The following is an 18917-nucleotide window of genomic DNA, read 5'->3' on the forward strand; positions in this document are numbered from 1 at the left end:
CTATATCTCCACACTGTGCCCTCGGCTATGCTAACCTCTTTTCATACTTTGCCCCCATTTCACGCTCTGCCATTTCCATAACCATTCTATGTCCCCTTTTCACGCTATACCCTCATACTGCTCACCACATTGTCCCCTCCAATCTGACAGACGCAAATACAATTGAGTGCAGAGATGGAGCGAAGGCTGGGCGCAGGCTGAGGCAGGTTAGCGCTGTCAGTGATTTCTCAACTGCGCCCTGGCCAACGTTGTCCTGAATGCTTGTGGCTGCAGGGAGATGCCAGGTGGCCTCAAACATTCATTAGAAGACCTTTTTTTTTCTCCATAAATGTGATCCCTTGGGAAGACAAGAGGTAACACTCTAGACCGATGCCTACCCCTTGTCCTGGCCCTGACTTCACCCCCGATGTTCCTCTCTGGCTTGGACCCCTCTAATGCTCCTTGCCTGACCAATAAAATTCTTTTGTTCCTTTCTGTGCAAAGGTGATCATCAGTCTTGTCCCACAATGTCGGACAGAGCTTGTACTTTTACCTTGATACTTTTCTGCTGTGTGCTCAGACCTCCTGGTACCCTGACCTTCTACTCAACCACTTTATTAATTGAACAGTGCCAGTTTTTTTGTTGTCTTGTCTAATTTCACCTATCTTCATTTGATTGCTAACAGAGACTACCCGGATTAACAGGTGAATACTTGGGGTTCAGGGATTCTCCATGCCTCAGTTTTGCCCATTGGAACCCAAGGGGTTTACCACCTCCAGGTGGACTTCTTAACTGCACTGCACTTCACTCATTGTATGCTAAAGCAAAAAGGATGTTGTCGTTTTTGTCACCTCTTCGGTCCTCTCTTAAACATGGACTAGTATTTTTTTGCTGTTATGACAAGTTTGATTGAAACCAAAGTGAAATATTTTTTTTTTTAACATCAGCCCAAAATATTGCTGCAAAATTATAATTATGTTCAACTGGGGATCCAAGAACATTGACATTATCACCATTCTACATACTAATGAGTACACATAACTATTTCATAGACAATACCTGGACCTGATATTACCTTAATATATACAGTGTGTATATATATATATTGTAGGGATTCGCTCTGGTAGGCAATAGCTGGGCGGCAGTAACGAGGCAACACACATGCATAAAGTCCAATTTCAGAGGTTTTAATGTCACTCAGTAACCAGCAGCTTAACAAAACATAAGGGAAAGCAAACACATACTCCAGCTTGGAGAACCACTGGTCCCAGACTCACCCCTTGCACAGGACGGCCGTAACTAAGCGGCTGCCAGGTCCTGCGGCATCCGCCAGGTGCCATTCCCGGGGTTCTTCTGAGTCTTGCTGCGACATTCCTGCAGCACGGGAATCCTATATACAAGTTACAGGCTGGGTCCACACAAGTTTCTGTAGTTTCCAGAAACACACTCACACTGTGGCAATCACCACCCTCCATTACATAGGGCCTAACCTCTCCCACCAGTGAGGTAGACATCACATGGGCTGATCACGTGACCCTGACATCATCGCATGTCCCGTCTTTAAGGAAAAACCCGGCCAAACATTAATCTGCTAGGAGAAACATATCTTCCATCCAGTAAAACACCCTTTACTGTACCACAATATATATATATATATATATATATATACACACACGAGTATATATATAATGTGTGTATATATATATATATATAGTGAGGCAGCGGCTTTCTGTTTTGTGCAGTAATTAGACAGTGACCCAAGAAAGTTCAACATAAACGTCTTTATTTTCAAACTCACAAAATAAATCTAGAACTTTTATCCTCCAGTTCTCATCCGGAACATCTGTACCAGTAAATTGCAGTGGGTGACTGCAACACTGTATCACTCATGGGTGTGCCAATGGCTTTGCTTTCTCTGGCTCTGTCATGTATTCAATCTCACACAGACCTGTCCTGCACAGAGCTCCAGTTCTGATGCTTGCAAACCAAACACTGACAATCCCAAATATGAACTGAAAGTTTAAATGAGCATCGTGGACATTGGCCGCTCTCAAGACCCGGAGTGGAGGAAGAGATCCATCCCACTACCATCCAACAGATCTCCAAAATTAATAGCTCATGTCAGGTCTTCTTAAATCTGACTTGGTCAAATAGTTTGACCAAATCCACTCTCTTTTATTTTGCTTTGTAACCACAGCTGTGGCTGTAATTACAGTGGGTTTAATATACCTCTATGCACATTTTTGGGGACACATAATGACCTTCGTATTTGATTCTCCATACTGCCCCACATACCCCCCCACCCTGGTTCAAAATTGGGGAAATGATCACCTGTTACCTTACAGGGTGCCCGTGATAGGGCATCCGTATTTTCTTACGCTTTCCCAGCTCGATGTTCCAGTGAGAGAAACCATCTGGTAACGTCATCATTCCTCTCCTTAGCATTTCTCATCCAGACCAAGGGTGAATGATCCATTATCAAGCTATACTGTACTCCAAGGCCCACATAATGGCCAAGCACTCCTTCTCCATTACGCTATAAATTTTCTCTTATGGGATAAGTTTCCTACTCAAGTAGGTGTACTTCTTTCATCTCCTGTGCCATAACTGCTCCTAGGCCTACCTAAGTGGCATCCATTTGAACGATAAAGCCTTTCCTGAGGTAGAGGCTGGTTCTCCGGTTCCCCCCACACTCCAAAGACATACTAATTGGGAATTTACATTGTGAGCCCCAATGGGCACAGTGACGATAATATATGTAAAATGCAGTGGAAGTTATGGTGCCATACAAAGAAGTAAAAGAAAATCAATTTAACATTGCCTTATTGCTCACATTCTTATAAGGAACAGATCAGAGAAGTATTGGATAATTAAATCTGAAGTAATTAACTGAAAGGTTAAGCTTACATGGCCATATAAAAAAATGTGTGCTTTTCATTTAAACGGACAATTTTTCACCCGTTTTGTTATTTTTTTTCATTTCTTTTTATACATCAGCAGTTAAAAAAAGCTTTCAAGACCAAATATAGTTTCCCAGGTTAATAATTGCAAAGTATCCATAAAAACTGGCTGCTATATGGATGATCTGTATGGCATCCAAATTTTTATTTTTAGCACCCATAGACTTGAATAGATGAATAGACTTGAATAGATGAATCTCAACTGAATTACGTAAAGGACTAACTAGTGCATGCTGCAATTTGTATTAATGTGGACATTCGGTTAGTGTGAGAAAATAGTCGTCAGCCCCATTGCATAACATGCAAAGTCTCTTTTTTCTTGGACAGCACCAAGAATACTGTCAAGTGAGTGAACCCAAAAACATCAAATCTAAACACATCATAGACAAATGAGCAGTAGTTACCAACAAATGGTTACAATACCAGGCAGGTACCAAGCATGTGTTGTGCACCAAGGTGGCTAATCGCAATTTGGTCACACCCGTACTATTAGATCAGGCAGGCGATCCAGCACTATTAACCCCTTCCTGACATTGGGCGTACTATTCCATCCATGTGCCCTGGCACTTAATGCCCATGGACGAAATAGTAAGTCATACGCGATCAGCCGCTCTCACGGGATGGGGGAGGGGGTACGGCTGATCGTGGCCCGGTGTCAGCTGATTATCACAGTTGACACCCGGCACTAATTCACAGACCGCTCCTGGCACTTTAACCCCCGGCACACTGCGATCAAACATGATCGCAGCGTTCCAGGAGCAGGCAGAGGGGCTGTCAGCTCTGACAGCCCCTCTGCCTTTGGATCGGAGTCTCCGCGGCATCACGCGGGGTCCCGATTGCTCACATGGCAACCCAATGTCGTCATGACGACCTCCAGGTTACCATTCCTGTCATGCTCAGTACATGTGAGGAAGTCTCTGAGGTTAGTGAGAAATTACATGCAGCGGTGACAGCTTATATGGCACGCAGATCTGCATGCCATATAAGCGATCAGCCTACACAAAATGAGTGTCCCATAGTGGGACACAGTGTAAAACATAGAATGAAATGAAAAAAATTTAAGTAATTGCAAAAATATTAAAAAATAATTAAAAAAAATCAATATTTATTCTATCATTAAATCAATATTTGAATAAAAAAAATCTAAACAATAAAATTGCACATATTTAGTATCACCGTGTCCGTAACAACCCAACATATAAAACTGTCCCACTGGTTAATCCCTTTAGTGAACACCATAAAAAAAAAAACAAGGCAAAAAACACTGCTTTATCATCATACCGCCGAACAAAAAGTGGAATAACACGCGATCAAAAAGACAGATATAAATAAACATGGTACCACTGAAAACGTCATCTTGTCCTGCAGAAAACAAGCCGCCATATAGCTCCATCACTGGAAAAGAAGTTATAGCTCTCAGAATAAAGCGATGCAAAAATAATCATTTTTTCTATAAAATAGTTTTGATTGTGTAAAAGCGCCAAAACATACAAAAATGAAATAAATGAGGTATCGCTGTCATCGTACTGACCCGAAGAATAAAAACTGCTTTATCAACTTTACCACACACGGAACGGTATATACGCCCCCCCCCCCCCCCCCAAAAGAAAAAAGAAATTCATGAATTGCTGGTTTTTGTTCATATTGTCTCCCAAAAAATCGGAATAAAAAGCGACCAAAAAAGTCATGTGCCGAAAATGGTAAAATGGTACCAATAAAAACGTCAACTTGTCCTGCAAAAAATAAGACCTCACTTGACTCCGTGGGCCAAAATATGGAAAAATTATAGCTCTCAAAATGTGGTGATGCAAAAACTACTTTTGCAATAAAAAGCGTCTTTTAGCGTTTGACAGCTGCCAAACATAAAACCCCGCTATAAATAGTAAATCAAACCCCCCACTTTATTACCCTCTTAGTAAGCTAAAAATCATAAAATTAAAAAAATGTATTTCCATTTTCCCATTAGGGTTAGGGTTATGGTTGGGGCTAAATTTAGGGTTGGGGCTAAAGTTAGGGTTGGGGTTACGGTTAGGGTTGGGATTAGGGTTAAGGGTATGTTAGGGTTAGGGTTGGGATTAGGGTTAAGGGTGTGTTGGAGTTAGGTTTGGAGTTGAAATTGGGGGGGTTCCACTGTTTAGGCACATCATGGAGTTCTTCAAATGCGACATGACGTCCAATCTCAATTCCAGCCAATTTTGTATTGAAAAGTCAAATGGCGCTCATTCCCTTCCCAGCTCTGCCATGCACCCAAACAGTGGTTTACCTGCATATATGGGGTATCAGCGTACTCAGGACAAATTGCACAACAACTTTTGGGGTTCAATTTCTCCTGTTACCCATGGGAAAATAAAAAATTGGGCGAAAATATCATTTTTGTGAAAAAAATAAGATTTTTTATTTTTACAGCTCTACATTATAAACTTCTGTGAAGCCCTTGGGGCTCACCACACATCTAGATAAGTTCCTTAGGGGGTCTGTTTTCCAAAATGGTGTTACTTGTTGGGGTTTCCACTGTTTAGGCACATCAGGGGCTCTCCAAACGCGACATGGCGTCCGATCTCAATTGCAGCCAATTTTACATTGAAAAGTCAAACGGCGCTCCTTCCCTTCCGAGCTCTGCCATGCTCCCAAACATATATGGGGTATCGGCATACTCAGGACAAATTGTAAAACAACTTTTGGGGTCCAATTTCTCCTGTTACCCTTGGTAAAATAAAACAAATTGGATCTGAAGTAAGTTTTTGGGGAAAAAAAGTTAAATGTTCATTTTTTTTTAAACATTCCCAAAATTCCTGTGAAATACCTGAAGGGTTAATAATCCTCTTGAATGTGGTTTTGAGCACCTTGAGGGTTGCAGTTTTTAGAATGGTGTCATTTTTGGGTATTTTCTATCATATAGACCCCTCAAAGTGACTTCAAATGTGATGTGGTCTTTTCAAATATATACCTATCATGAGAGATCTATATTAGATAGCGAATAGAAAGAACATTTAACACAATAGTCTTCTTTATATAAAGAACTAGATGGTGGCCCGATTCTAACGCATCGGGTATTCTAGAATATATATGCAGTTTATTTTTGAAGATTTAATAATAATGCAATAATGCACCCACCAATCCTGATATGTATGGTTCTCTCACCCCCAATCCTGATATGTATGGTTCTCTCACCCCCAATCCTGATATGCATGCTACCCCTCAACCCTCTATCCTGGTATGCATGGTCCCCTGACCCCCCAATCCTGGAATGCATGGTCCTCTCACCCCCCAATCCTGTTATGCATGGTCCTCTCACCTCTCTTTCCTGGTATGCATGGTCTTCTTACTCCCTTTTCAGGGTATGCATGGTCCCCTCACCCCCCAATCCTGGAATGTATGGTCCTCTCACCCCTCAATCCTATTATGCATGGTCCCCTCACCCCCCAATCCTGGTATGCATGGTTCCCTCACCCCCCTTTCCTGGTAATAATAATAATAATAATAATAATAAATTGTATTTCTATAGCGCCGACATATTCCGCAGCACATTAGATTTCAGAGGGGATTTGTACAGACAATAGACATTACAGCATAACAATAATCACATAGATTATAACAAATACCATGAGGAATGATGGCCCTGCTCGCAAGCTTACAGTTTATGAGGAAAGAGACACGAAAGGTGGGTGGTAACAATTGCCCTGATTGTATGGACCAGCCATAATGTTAAGTGTGTAACAGTACAGACACAGAGGGCTAATGGATGCATAAAGCATGTGGGAACATGATGCGGGGAACCTGGTTATCGTAAAACTTTTGGGATAGATTAGACACAGGGATAGATTAGGTTAATGTGTTGAGGCGATAGGCCAGTCTGAATAAATGCGTTTTCAGGGCACGCTTAAAATTGTGGGGATTGGGGACTAATCGTATTGACCTGGGAAGTGCATTCCAAAGAATTGGCGCAGCACGTGTAAAGTCTTGGAGACGGGAGTGGGAGGTTCTGATTATTGAGGATGCTAACCTCAGGTCATCAGCAAAACGGCGGGCGCGGGAAGGGTGGTTTACTGAAACAAGGGAGAAGATGTAGGGTGGTGCTGTGCCATGGAGGGCTTTGTGGGTGAGGGTAATAAGTTTATACTGAATTCTGGAGCGGATGGGTAGCCAGTGTAATGACTGGCACAAGGTAGAGGCATCGGTGTAACGATTGATGAGGAATATGATCCTGGCTGCAGCATTCAAGACAGATTGGAGAGGGGAGAGTTTGGTAAGAGGGAGACCAATTAGAAGAGAGTTACAATAGTCGAGACGAGAATGAATAAGAGAAACAGTAAGAGTTTTTGCAGAGTCAAAAGTAAGAAAAGGTCGAATTCTAGAAAAGTTTTTGAGGTGCAGATGACAAGAGCGAGCCAGTGATCGAATGTGGGGGGCAAAGGAAAGCTCGGAGTAAAGTATGACCCCAAGACAGCGGGCATGTTGCTGGGGAGTAATAGTGGAACCACACACAGAAATGGCAATGTCGGGTATAGGTACATTAGTAGAGGGAGGAAACACAAGTAGTTCAGTCTTTGACAGGTTCAGTTTCAGATATAGTGAGGATATGATTTTAGACACATCATTTAGACAATCGGTGTTTTCTAGAAAGGCTGGCGTGATGTCAGGAGAAGAAGCGTATAATTGGGTGTCATCAGCATAGAGATGGTACTGGAAACCAAATCTACTGATTGTTTGACCAATAGGGGCAGTGTGCAAGGAGAAGAGGAGGGGGCCTAGAACCGATCCTTGAAGAACCCCAACAGTAAGGGGAAGGTGAGAGGAGGAGGAACCGGCAAAAGATACAGTAAAGGAGCCGTCAGAGAGATAGGAGGAGAATCAGGAGAGAACGGTGTCCTTGAGGCCAGTGGAACGGAGCATAGTGAGGAGAAGCTGATGATCCACAGTGTCGAATGCTCCAGAGAGTTCCAAGAGAATTAGCATGGAGTAATGACCATTTGATAAAGCTGTTAGTAGATCATTAGAGACTTTAGTGAGGGCAGTTTTAGTAGAGTGTAAAGAGCGGAAACCGGATTGGAGAGGGTCGAGAAGAGAGTTATCAAAGAGATAGCAGTTAAGACGGGAGTGGACCCAGGCGTTCCATTAGTTTAGAGATGAAGGGAAGATTAGAGACAGGTCTATAGTTAGCGACACAGTTTTGGTCGAGGGATGGTTTTTTAAGTAGTGGATGTATGATGGCATGCTTAAATAAGGAGGGAAAGATACCAGAAGAGAGAGAGAGGTTAAATATTTAGTTAGGTGAGGGGTGACAGCAGGGGAAAGGGACTGTAGGAGATGTGACGGAAATGGGTCACTGGTGCAAGTGGTTGGGCGAGAAGATGCTGGGAGCCTGCTTACTTCTTCTGTGACTGGTTCAAAATCAGAGAGTGAGCTAGATGCAGTGGGGGAGGGAGGACAGTGCATGGTATGAGGTGATTGGGAGATAATTTTCTGTTGAATCTGGTAAATTTTTTCTTTGAAGTAATTGGCCAGATCGTCAGCTCAGAGCTCCGTGGTTGGGGCGTGTACTCTTGGGTTGAGTAGAGAATGAAAAGTGTCAAAGAGACGTTTTGGGTTATTGGACAGTGAGGTGATGAGGGTGTTGAAATAGGTTTGTTTTGAGAGGTGAAGGGCAGTGTTGTGTGTTCGAAGCATAAACTTATAATGGATGAAATCTTTGTGTAGATTGGATTTTCTCCACAGACGTTCGGCGCACCTGGAGCACCGCTGCAGGAAACGTGTTTGCAGAGTGTGCCAGGGTTGTCGCCGACTGTGTTGTGGTGTTCTATTTATAGGGGGTGCAAATTCATCCAGTGCAATTTGAAGTGTTTCATTGTAAAGCTTCAATGCAGAATCAGGACATGAGAGGGAGGAGATAGGGGCCAATGATGACTGCAAGTTCTTCATAAGTTTCTGGGTGTTAATGGCCTGTATGTTTCTATAAGTATAGACAGTGAGGCTGACATGAGCAGCCTGGCAGTTCATGATAGAGAAAGAAAGAAGATTGTGGTCAGAGAGCAGGAGATGGAAGTTTGCAAAATCATCCACTGCACAAAGCTGAGAGAAGACCAAGTCGAGGGAGTTTCCGTCTTCATGCGTTGGAGAATTAGTAAGCTGCAAAAGGCCAAAAGAGGTTAGAAATAAAAGGTGAGTAGCAGATGGGTAGAGGGGAAGAGCAATGGGGATGTTGGAATCTCCCATGATGAGGGTAAGGATATCACAGGAGAGAAAATGTGGAAGCCAAGTGGCATAATGATCCAGGAACTGATGGGAGGGGCTGGGAGGACGATACACCATCGCCACTCGCATGGAGAAGGGGGTGTAGAGTCTGACGGTATGGACCTCAAAAAAAGGGAAGACTAGTGAGGGTAGTTGAGGGATAACCTGAAAGGTACATTTTGGTGATAGGAGCAGACCAACGCCTCCACCTGCTCTATTGTCTGCTCTTGGGGTATGAGAGAAGTGTAGTCCACCATATGAAAGAGCAGCAGCGGTAGTGTCTGCTGGATCCAGGTTTCAGTAAGAGCCAGAAGGTTAAGAGAATTAGAAAGGAAAAAGTCATGAATGAATGAGAGTTTGTTACACACTGAGCGAGAATTCCAAAGTGCACAATTAAGAGAGACAGATTGCATGCAGGGAATATTAATAAGATTAGAGGGGTTTCTGAGTGTAGTAGTTGGGGAGTTTGACTTTCTATAACATGGGGGACCAGGGTTGGCAGCAATGTCTCCTGCGACTAGGAGAAGGAGGATAGAAAGAGTGAGCAGATGGTTAAATGATTTGTGAGAGCGTCTCTTATGTTGAATGGTGGGACTGACTGGATCTGTGCAATTTAGCAATGTGAAAAGAGCGTGAGTGCTATTCATAAGAGAGGAAAGGAGCAAGGGGCCGATATAAATGGAGTGTAGAGAGTTAATGCCAGGGCAGTGGATGTGTGTGAATGCAGCGGCTAGGATATAAAGTACACAAATGCATATGGTATATATTTGTTGTACTCCAAATGTACAGGGAATAGATTTATTTATTTGTCTTACCTGTCTCCTGCCCTGTCTAACTGCCATGTTATAACTGCCAGTAATTTGATACATGTACTTCGATTACATGTGCATAAATGCCTTCCCCAAGCTATGTCTGAATATATAGGAGGCTAAGGATTAGATTTTCTTTTTTTTTGTGCTCTCTTCTGGTTAATCAATCAAACTAAATTGAGACAGCAGGACCCAATAAAATGTTGTGGACAGATAAACAGATGTCCAGCACTACATGGATCATAAAGCACTTTGAAAAGTTTCATGACCTCACAACATAAGGGGACAAGCAGAGTAAGTTGAAATAACTATATACCAGATATAAGCTTGCATAGTTGAAAACACACAGCATTCAGGATTAACTGCTTGCTGACATTGAATGGAGTTGAGAAACACAGGAGTTGATTCAGAGCAGGGATTGAAAGAGCTGGTTACCTGTATGAAGAGAATAGAGATGCGTGTCACATTCATCCATGTTATAACTGCCAGTACTTTGATACATGTACTTCGATTACATGTGCATAAATGCCCCCCTCCTGGTATGCATGGTCCCCTCAACCCCCTTTCCTGGTATGCATGGTCCTCTCACCCCCCAATCCTGGTATGCATGGTCCCCTCACCCCCAATCCTGATATGCATGGTCTCCTCACCCCCCTTTCCTGGTATGCATGGTCCCCTCACCCCCCTTTCGTGGTATGCATAGTCCACTCACCCCCCTATCCTGGTATGCATGGTCCCCTCACCCCCCTTTCTTGGTATGCATGGTCCCCTCACCCCCCAATCCTGGTATGCATGGTCCCCTCAACCCCCTATCCTGGTATGCATGGTCCCCTCACCCCCCAATCCTGGTATGCATGGTCCCCTCACCCCCCAATCCTGGTATGCATGGTCCCCTCACCCCCCCAATCCTGGTATGTATGGTCCCCTCACCCCCCCAATCCTGGTATGCATGGTATCCTGACCCCCCTTTCCTGGTATGCATGGTCCCCTCACCCCCCATTCCTGGTATGCATGGTCCCCTCACCCCCCAATCCTGGTATGCATGGTCCCCTCACCCCCCTTTCCTGGTATGCATGGTCCCCTCACCCCCCCTTTCCGTGTAGTCGCGGCCCTCTGTCCGCGACCTATCAGCAACGCGGCCCTGTAGCCGCGACCAATCACTGCCGTGGCCCTGTGCAAAAATAATATTAAAAATTTTAAAAAGTTATTCTCACCTTCCGACGGCCTCCTGTCTTCTTTCCACGCACCCGGCCTTGCGTTCCCAGTAATGCTTTGCGGCTTAGACCGCTGACGACGTCTTCTTTCTCGCTTTCGTGAGAGTGACGTCGGTCTTCTTTCTCGCTCTCGCGAGAGTGACGTCATCAGCGGTCTAAGCCGCAAAGTATTACTGGGAACGCGAGGCCAGGCGCGTGGAAAGAAGACAGGAGGCCGTCGGAAAGTGAGAATAACTTTTTTTTATTTTAATTCTCTTTTTTAGAGATTAAGGCCTGCGCCTGCCGCTGATTCGTCGCGTGCAGCTTACCATTACAAACAGCTGCGCCTGTCGCCAATCAGCGGCCCACGATTTCGGTTACAGACAGACATGATAAGGCGTTTATATATATATATATATATAGATAGTCAATCCATCCTAATATAGGTTATCACAAGAAGATAGAAGAAAATTTATTGAAAGAAGCAACTAGTTATTGCCATTAAAGAGGATCTGTCACACATTTTTAGTGATATCCTGTAAAGATATCACTAAATTGTGCGTCCCATAAAGATTCTATTAGGATTTCTTATTCCCCCTGACCCTGCACCTTTGAGGCATAAATACCTTTTTTATCTTGTTGGAGATGTATGCAAATCACCGCGGTCCGGTCCGTTGGGCGTGGCTTAGTTGCCTTCTTTCCCACCCCTCCTTGGCTTGCTGAACGTAATCTTCATCTGTGAATATCACAGATAACGTTGGTTTTCGCGCTTGCGCATTGAAATGGCCTCCGGCGCCTGCGCAGTATGCTTTGCCCAACTGTGGGCGAAGCATATAATCGGTAATGCGCTTGTGCCGGTATTTTCCAGCGCTGTCTCTGCCCCGGAAGTGTGACCTGCATGTGAAGATAAAGAAGGTATTTATCCATCAAAGGTGCAGGGTCAGGGGGAATAAAAAATCCTAAAAGAATCCTTATGGGACGCAGAATTGGGTGATATCTTTACAAGATATCACTAAAAATGGGTGACAGATTCCCTTTAAGCCAAGAAGATCCGATTATATACCTCTCTTCTTTCTCATCTACCTGCTTAACTCCTTATCACACCCCTGCCACTATAGGGCCCTATAGGGTTAGCAGGGAGAGCCGTCGTGGAGCGGGGGGGGGGGGGGCAATTGCGCAGGTCCTAGGGCATTTCTTCAAGGTATGATGCAGTGTATAATTTTTCTTTATTAATTGTCTGTCATTTTTGTAATAAAGTTTGAATTTTGACTAGTAAAATGCCGATATCTCAGTTATAATTCTAAATCTTCTTTATGGTACAGCATGTTTTGTTTAGGCAGAAATATAGCAGATATTTCGCAATAATCACAATATGTTCTTTGGGGGGTGGTCTTCTCTCATATCCCCCCTTCCCACTATATATTGGAGATGATGGAAATTTATCAGATTCATGTGATTTAGGTTTGGGTGGCCTTGTGGGGAGGATTACCTGTGCAAATAATACTAAATGTATATTTCATGCCCAGTATCTTGTTCTGTATTAGGATGGAGCTGTGACGGACATTTTACCAGATTATTCATATACAGAATATTTGTCCAGAAATCTATTTTTGTCAGGTATCTGGTTCTCCTAAAGTGTGAAAATATGGCAGAGTATCTTCAAGCTGGTCCCTTTAATTTTTTGCTGTTTACTTCTTTTTTCTTGGTTAAAATAATAAGACAAATGCATTTTTTTCCCTTCTCTTCTGGCAGGATATAAAGTGGCGTTTCAGCATGGTACAATAGTGGCCTCTAGTGGTCATATCAACCAATGACTGCTAGAAACGAATTCTTAGTGCAGAATTTTTAGATACTTGTTTGGCCATATTCTCTCTCCATGGTTTTGCCAAAGGCAAGAATTTGTAGATAATCCAAAGCCTATGGGATTTCGGCCTCAGATTGTCCAGCAGAGTTGCACAGGGATTGGCCCGTTGTCATTCAGTAGAGCAATTTTTAGTGTAAAATTCACACTAATGACGGATATGCTGTAGTTTTTAAAATTACAAAAATGTTCACTGCTAGAAATTTTGCACAATATATTTAATCTGAAAGCACCATTATGTAGAAACAGGGACCCTGATTACAGGGATCTGTCACTTACTAGGCTGTGTTTTGCTGTTGTAATACAAGCAAAGTTTTATCAGCACGAGATTATTATTATAGGACAACTGATATCGTGCCTTCTGGTCCAACTAGGTTCCCAGCACTGATCAGCAGCTCTCTGTCACTATACAATGTACACAGAAAGCTGTGATGTGGATGAGGTTATGCACAACTCAACAACTGAGCTCTGCTACATCTGCAGAAGAGAGAATGGTCACTCTATCATAACTGCTGCACCCAGTAAATCAGTGATACATCACTGGAATCAGGGTCTCTGCCCCTACCTCGTGCTAATCTCAGATTATATAGCAAAGCCCCCTAACAGATTTCCTATACAGTGGTCTGTACATGTACTTTATTACAATAGTTGATAGGTGTGCTCCTCTCTCCTGGCTGTGAAGAGCTGCTCCCACGAAACTTGTCACCCCCATATAATAAGGCTGCTTTCTCACATTGTGGGCACAGTGTGCTTTTGCAAAAATTGTGTTATCCAAAATCAAGGAAAAAAAAATTGCATTGTCTCTTTGCACATGTTCCGTCTTTTGCAACTTTTTTTTAACTGCTTCAGGCTTAGAGGGAAGTGGCGGCTAAAAAACGGGATTTGGCCCTTCTCTCTCTCTTGGAAGCTGCTACTATTTTATATGTGAATTTTTTTAAAAAAGGTGATTTCCTGAAGCATCACATTATAATGAAACCTATGTGGTGAGTCGGCTTCCAAATGATGCCGTGAGCACATACCTTTATTGATATTATCTGTAAGTCAGGAGATTATTAGTATTAGGGCTTATTTACACGTTCGCGGATCTCGATCCGATCTCAGACCGCAGTGCACAGACTGGCCGCGGCTCTCCCATCCAGCGGACCGCTTCATATATTTCTGTATATCCTCCGTGTGCCTGTTTTACCTTCAGTTGTCATCATTATGTCACCCGTGGATATATAAATAAATGACAAAGTGCCTCCCATACATTGCACCGTTAATTAGACAGCCTACGGACGGCACACTGACGCTATACGTGTACAGCACGTCGTTTTCACTGACCCATAGATTTATATTGGCCTTTTCATCCGTGCTGCCTAAAAAAAAAAAAACAGACATGTCTCTGTGAGTTGTGCATGGACGTACGGTTCGTGAAAAAACACCGACCTGTGAGAAGCCCCATAGATTTTAATGCATGCTTTGTATGTGGGTAGGTGGGTTGTGTCAGTGAAAACAATGGATAGAACACGGACAGGAAACAAGGACTTTTGATTAAGGTCCAAGAAAAGAAAATAAAAAATTAAAGTTTGGTATTACTGGAATGGTACTAACCTGGGGAATCCTCTTCACAAGTTATTTTTACCAAACAATGAATACCGTAAAACAAAATCCCCCAAAACTGTTATATTTTGTTTTTGAATTTCACTGCACTTGGCTTTTTTTCCCGTGTTTCAGTACATTGAACGGAATGGTTTCCACTTTCTACAGCAGTAAATTTCACATACATGAAGGACAGCATTTCCCATCTTCTTAGCAATAAATGTCCCGTTTCTCCTTTAGGAGCATCCCATTCTTGGACAGCCGTTTTTTGTTCTTCATCCTTGCCGAACCAATGAATTCATGTCCTCAATTCAAGGGAACACAGACAGGTGAGAGGAAAATGTCATTATATGGGAGCTATACAAACCCACTGTTGTTCCACCTATGTATTTCTGTCTTCACCATCTTGGGTGCCCATGTTCACACTGTGGCCTGCGAGTGACTTATAACGTGCTCGGACTGCTAGCAATTCATGACTTGTATATGGAGTCTGAGAGTACAATAAGTGACAATGTCAGCAATTTGCTAACGACTGCTGTTTTATTTTCAGAGAAGGGAATTACATTACATCCTGGCTCAGTACTGTAGGACCTGTTGTTGGATTGTCGTTACCATTAAGTTATGGGAAAATGGTGTAAACGGTAAACTTTCTACATTTTCACATTTTAAATACTTATATTAACTCCTTTTCGACATTTGCAGTATGTATACGTGATGGTTAGAAAGAACTTCCGATCAATTTAGTATATATACATCATGGCGATTGCCCGTGCACAGGAGGTTGTGCATGGGCGATCGCCACCTGGTGTTCAGCTGATATGACAGCCAGGGCCCCCATCAGGGCATTACTGCCCTAACTGGTGTATGGGGCCCACTGAGCAGACGGGGCCCGCATCGGGTCCAGACCCAGGTTGCTAATCGGCCGGGCAGGCCGTTCTATACTACAAAGTGGGCCACCGACCCTATAAAACGCCTTACTATAGGCCCTGTACGTCCACGGTGTGTCGCTTGCACGCTCTAACAAGGACTGCGGCGGCACTTGACAGTGTGTGCTTGCCGCCGCGGCCTTTGTCAGTGCACGGCTGTGGCCCCTGTCAGTATGTGCAAGCATGAGAGTGCGCGCACACAGGGCCTTCAGCTACAAGTTTGAAAGGGCCGCCACGGTGCACGCAGGGCTCTTCTGTTTGACGCTGGCCAGTACCAGCGTCAGAGCATCTGTTTAGTTTCCTGCGCTAGTTACCACCAGTCCCAGCCAAGGATCCTCTGCACGCCCGACGGTGGACCCATCTCATCTCAGGAGTATCACCCATATATTGTATTTATAGCAGTCGCAGTATCCCCTGCACGCCCGACGGTGGACCCATCTCATCTCAGGAGTATCACCCATATATTGTATTTATAGCAGTCGCAGTATCCCCTATAACATGTATATAGGTACAGCAGTCTATATACATGTAATAGGTGATATTCTAACTCCTATAACTACAATATATAGGAGATACTGCTGTATTTATATGTTACATAGGTGATACTGCGCCTGTACACACCAGTCACAGTATCACCTATATAATGTATACACAACTGTTGTGAGTTCATTTTCCCCTTCACTACTGAGGCCCGAGGAACTCCCTCTTCTGGTGAAGAAAGGTAGTGAGCCTGATTGTCAAACACCTGGGGCTGATGAGGTTGACTGGCTGAGTGGAGTTAATGACTGGATATAAGGCTGCCGACGCCCTTCTGGCCTGTGGGTGATTTCTCTGTGGACTTCTAGGAAACCAGTCTGATTCCTGCTCATCTAAAGCTAAGATTTCTGCTTTGCCTTTTTGCATTAGTGTTTTGTTTTCCTTGTTTTTCTGGATTCTGCCATTCCCTGCTGGGGTGAGCTGAATCTCCTTTTGCCTGTTGCTCTGTCTTCAGAATATTCCTGAGTACTGACATAGCCTTTTTTGAAGCCTAGCGTCTTCAGGGCCTTTTTTACTGTCAGTCTGTTGGCTCTTATTTTCATAGGGTTTTTTCACGGATTGCAGACAGCAGCCTTCCTGTCCTTTCCTATCTAAGCTAGCTTGGGCCCCATCTTTGCTCAGACTATCTTTGTCTGTGTTTTGTTCTTTCTTGCTTCACCGTCATTACATGTGGGGGGCTGCCTTTTGCTTTGGGGTCTGCTCTGGGGCAGTTTAGATTTCCCTTTCTGTCTTTAGGCTATGTAGTCCTCCGGCTGTGATCGAGGGGCCTAGGGCATCGTAGGAGCCCCCCACGGCTACTGCTAGTTGTGTTGATAGGTTCAGGGGTCTGCAATCCGATAGCTGCCAACTTCTCTGGTTTTCTGGACTTATCTAGCATTTCTATTTTTGCCTCCTACGGTGACTCAATCATAACACACAACTGTCTATATACCAAATTTGGCCGATACGTGTTATGGCCATCACCTTTCAGGGATTATATACAGCATTCTTTATATAAGCCCCCAACCTGACCTGAAAGAGAAGAAAAATCTTTTATTATACTCACCTGCGAGATAGTCCGGTCCGAGGGGTGTCGCTCTGCTTGGTCTGGCGCCTCCCATCTTCTTGCGATGCCGTCCTCCTTGTTCCGTGTCGATGACATGTCCCGGCATCATCCACACAGGCTCCTAGGCAACACGCTCCTGCGCAGGCGTACATATCTGCCCTGTTGAGGGCTGAGCAAAGTACTGCAGTGCGCAGGCACTGAGCCTTTCTGACCTTTCCCGGAGAGACAGATGGTGCAGGATCATGGGCAGGATGGAGACAGGGGGCAGGATGGAGACAGATTGGGCAGGAACATGGGGCAGGATGGAGAGAGTTGGTGCCGGATCATGGGCAGTATGGAGACATGGGACAGGATGGAGACAGATGGGGCAGAATGGAGACACATGGTGCAGTATCATGGTGCAGTATAGAGACATGGGGCAGGATGGAGACAGATGGTGCAAGATCATGAGGCAGGATGGAGACAGATGGGACAGGATGGAGACACATGTTTTAGGATCATAGGGCAGGATGGAGACATATGGTGCAGGATCATGGGGCAGGATGGAAACAGATAGGGAGGGATGGAGACAGATGGGACAGGAACATGCAGGATAGAGACACATGATGCAGTATCATGGGGCAGGATGGAGATATGGTGCAGGATGCAGACATGTGGTGCAGGATGGAGACAGATGGGAAGGTATTTAAACAGATGGGACAGGATGGAGATAGATGGAGTAGGATGGAGACACATGGTGCAGGACCATGGGGCAGGATGGAAACACATGGTGCAGGATCATGAGGCAAGATAGAAACAGATGATTCAGGATCATAGGGCAGGATGGAGACAGATGGGATAGGATCATGGGGCAGAACAGAGACAGATGGGGCAGGATCATGGGGCAGGATGAATACGATGCCACAGATGAGGCAGGATCATGGGGCAGGATCATGAGACAGATGGGCAGGATGGAGACAGATGGGACAGGATGGGGAGATCATATGGGGCAGGATGGGACATCACATGTGAAGAATGAATGCTCATGAGGGCAGGATGGGAGAACTTATGGATGGAGAAAGGAATGAGACACAAGGGGGCCAGGATGGGGATATTATTACCCCCTAGGGGCTATTATTACCACTAGGGGCAAATTAAGGGATGATATTACTGCAGTCATGTATTTTATTTTTTGAGGATACTGTTTTCAATGGGGGGATCCTGTAACGATGCAGAGCGACACTATGCCGCCTTTTTTTCTTCATCTGGTGTAGTGTAGAAGTTGGGAAAAAATTAAATAATGTGCTCTAGATAACTGTGTAATTTCCTGCAGAGACGAGCCCTGGCTGGAAGAAGTGATGGTGGTCTGTGCTGGATGAAGATGAAAAACAAAAATGAAGGAGTTCACCAACAAATGTCACTGGTGAGTCAGTGTGTTACCTGTACACTGACACTATACACTGTATACTTTATACAGAGGTCCTGTGTACAATGTCACCAGTGATCACGGTATTACCTTTACACTGACACTGTATACAGAGCTCCTGTGTACAATGTCACCAGTGATCACTGTATTACCTGTACACTGACACTATATACGGAGCTCCTGTGTTTAATGTCACTGGTGATCACTGTATTACCTGTACACACACTTCATACTAAGTACAGATCTCCTGTGTATAATGGCTCTTATTGTGATATTAGTATTGTATTTTTTTTATTTGTGATCAGTATTGTAGTATTCAGTCACTAAGTGGTGGTAATATGTGGTCCAGCCATGTTGTGGCTGTTTGTTCCTTGTATGTGGTATTATAG

General features: G+C 44.1%; 1 protein-coding gene across 5 annotated transcripts in view; it reads left to right on the forward strand.

Moving 5' to 3' along the window:
- ATG10 (autophagy related 10) overlaps nt 1-18917 on the forward strand; it is a 253229-nt gene that overhangs the window by 219184 nt on the left and 15128 nt on the right. For all 5 annotated transcript variants that reach the window (XR_012233603.1, XR_012233561.1, XR_012233601.1 and 2 more), the window contains 2 exons: nt 14856-14944; nt 15166-15256. Coding sequence is in view for 1 of the 5 variants with exons in the window: in XM_073582474.1 (XP_073438575.1) it covers nt 14856-14944; nt 15166-15253 (177 nt within the window). In the remaining 4 variants the exon portion in view is untranslated. The remainder of the gene's footprint in view (nt 1-14855; nt 14945-15165; nt 15257-18917) is intronic.

This window comes from Dendrobates tinctorius, unplaced genomic scaffold, assembly GCF_039654945.1.
Source record: "Dendrobates tinctorius isolate UK_male_01 unplaced genomic scaffold, ASM3965494v1 ptg000003l, whole genome shotgun sequence".
Lineage (NCBI taxonomy): Eukaryota > Metazoa > Chordata > Amphibia > Anura > Dendrobatidae > Dendrobates > Dendrobates tinctorius.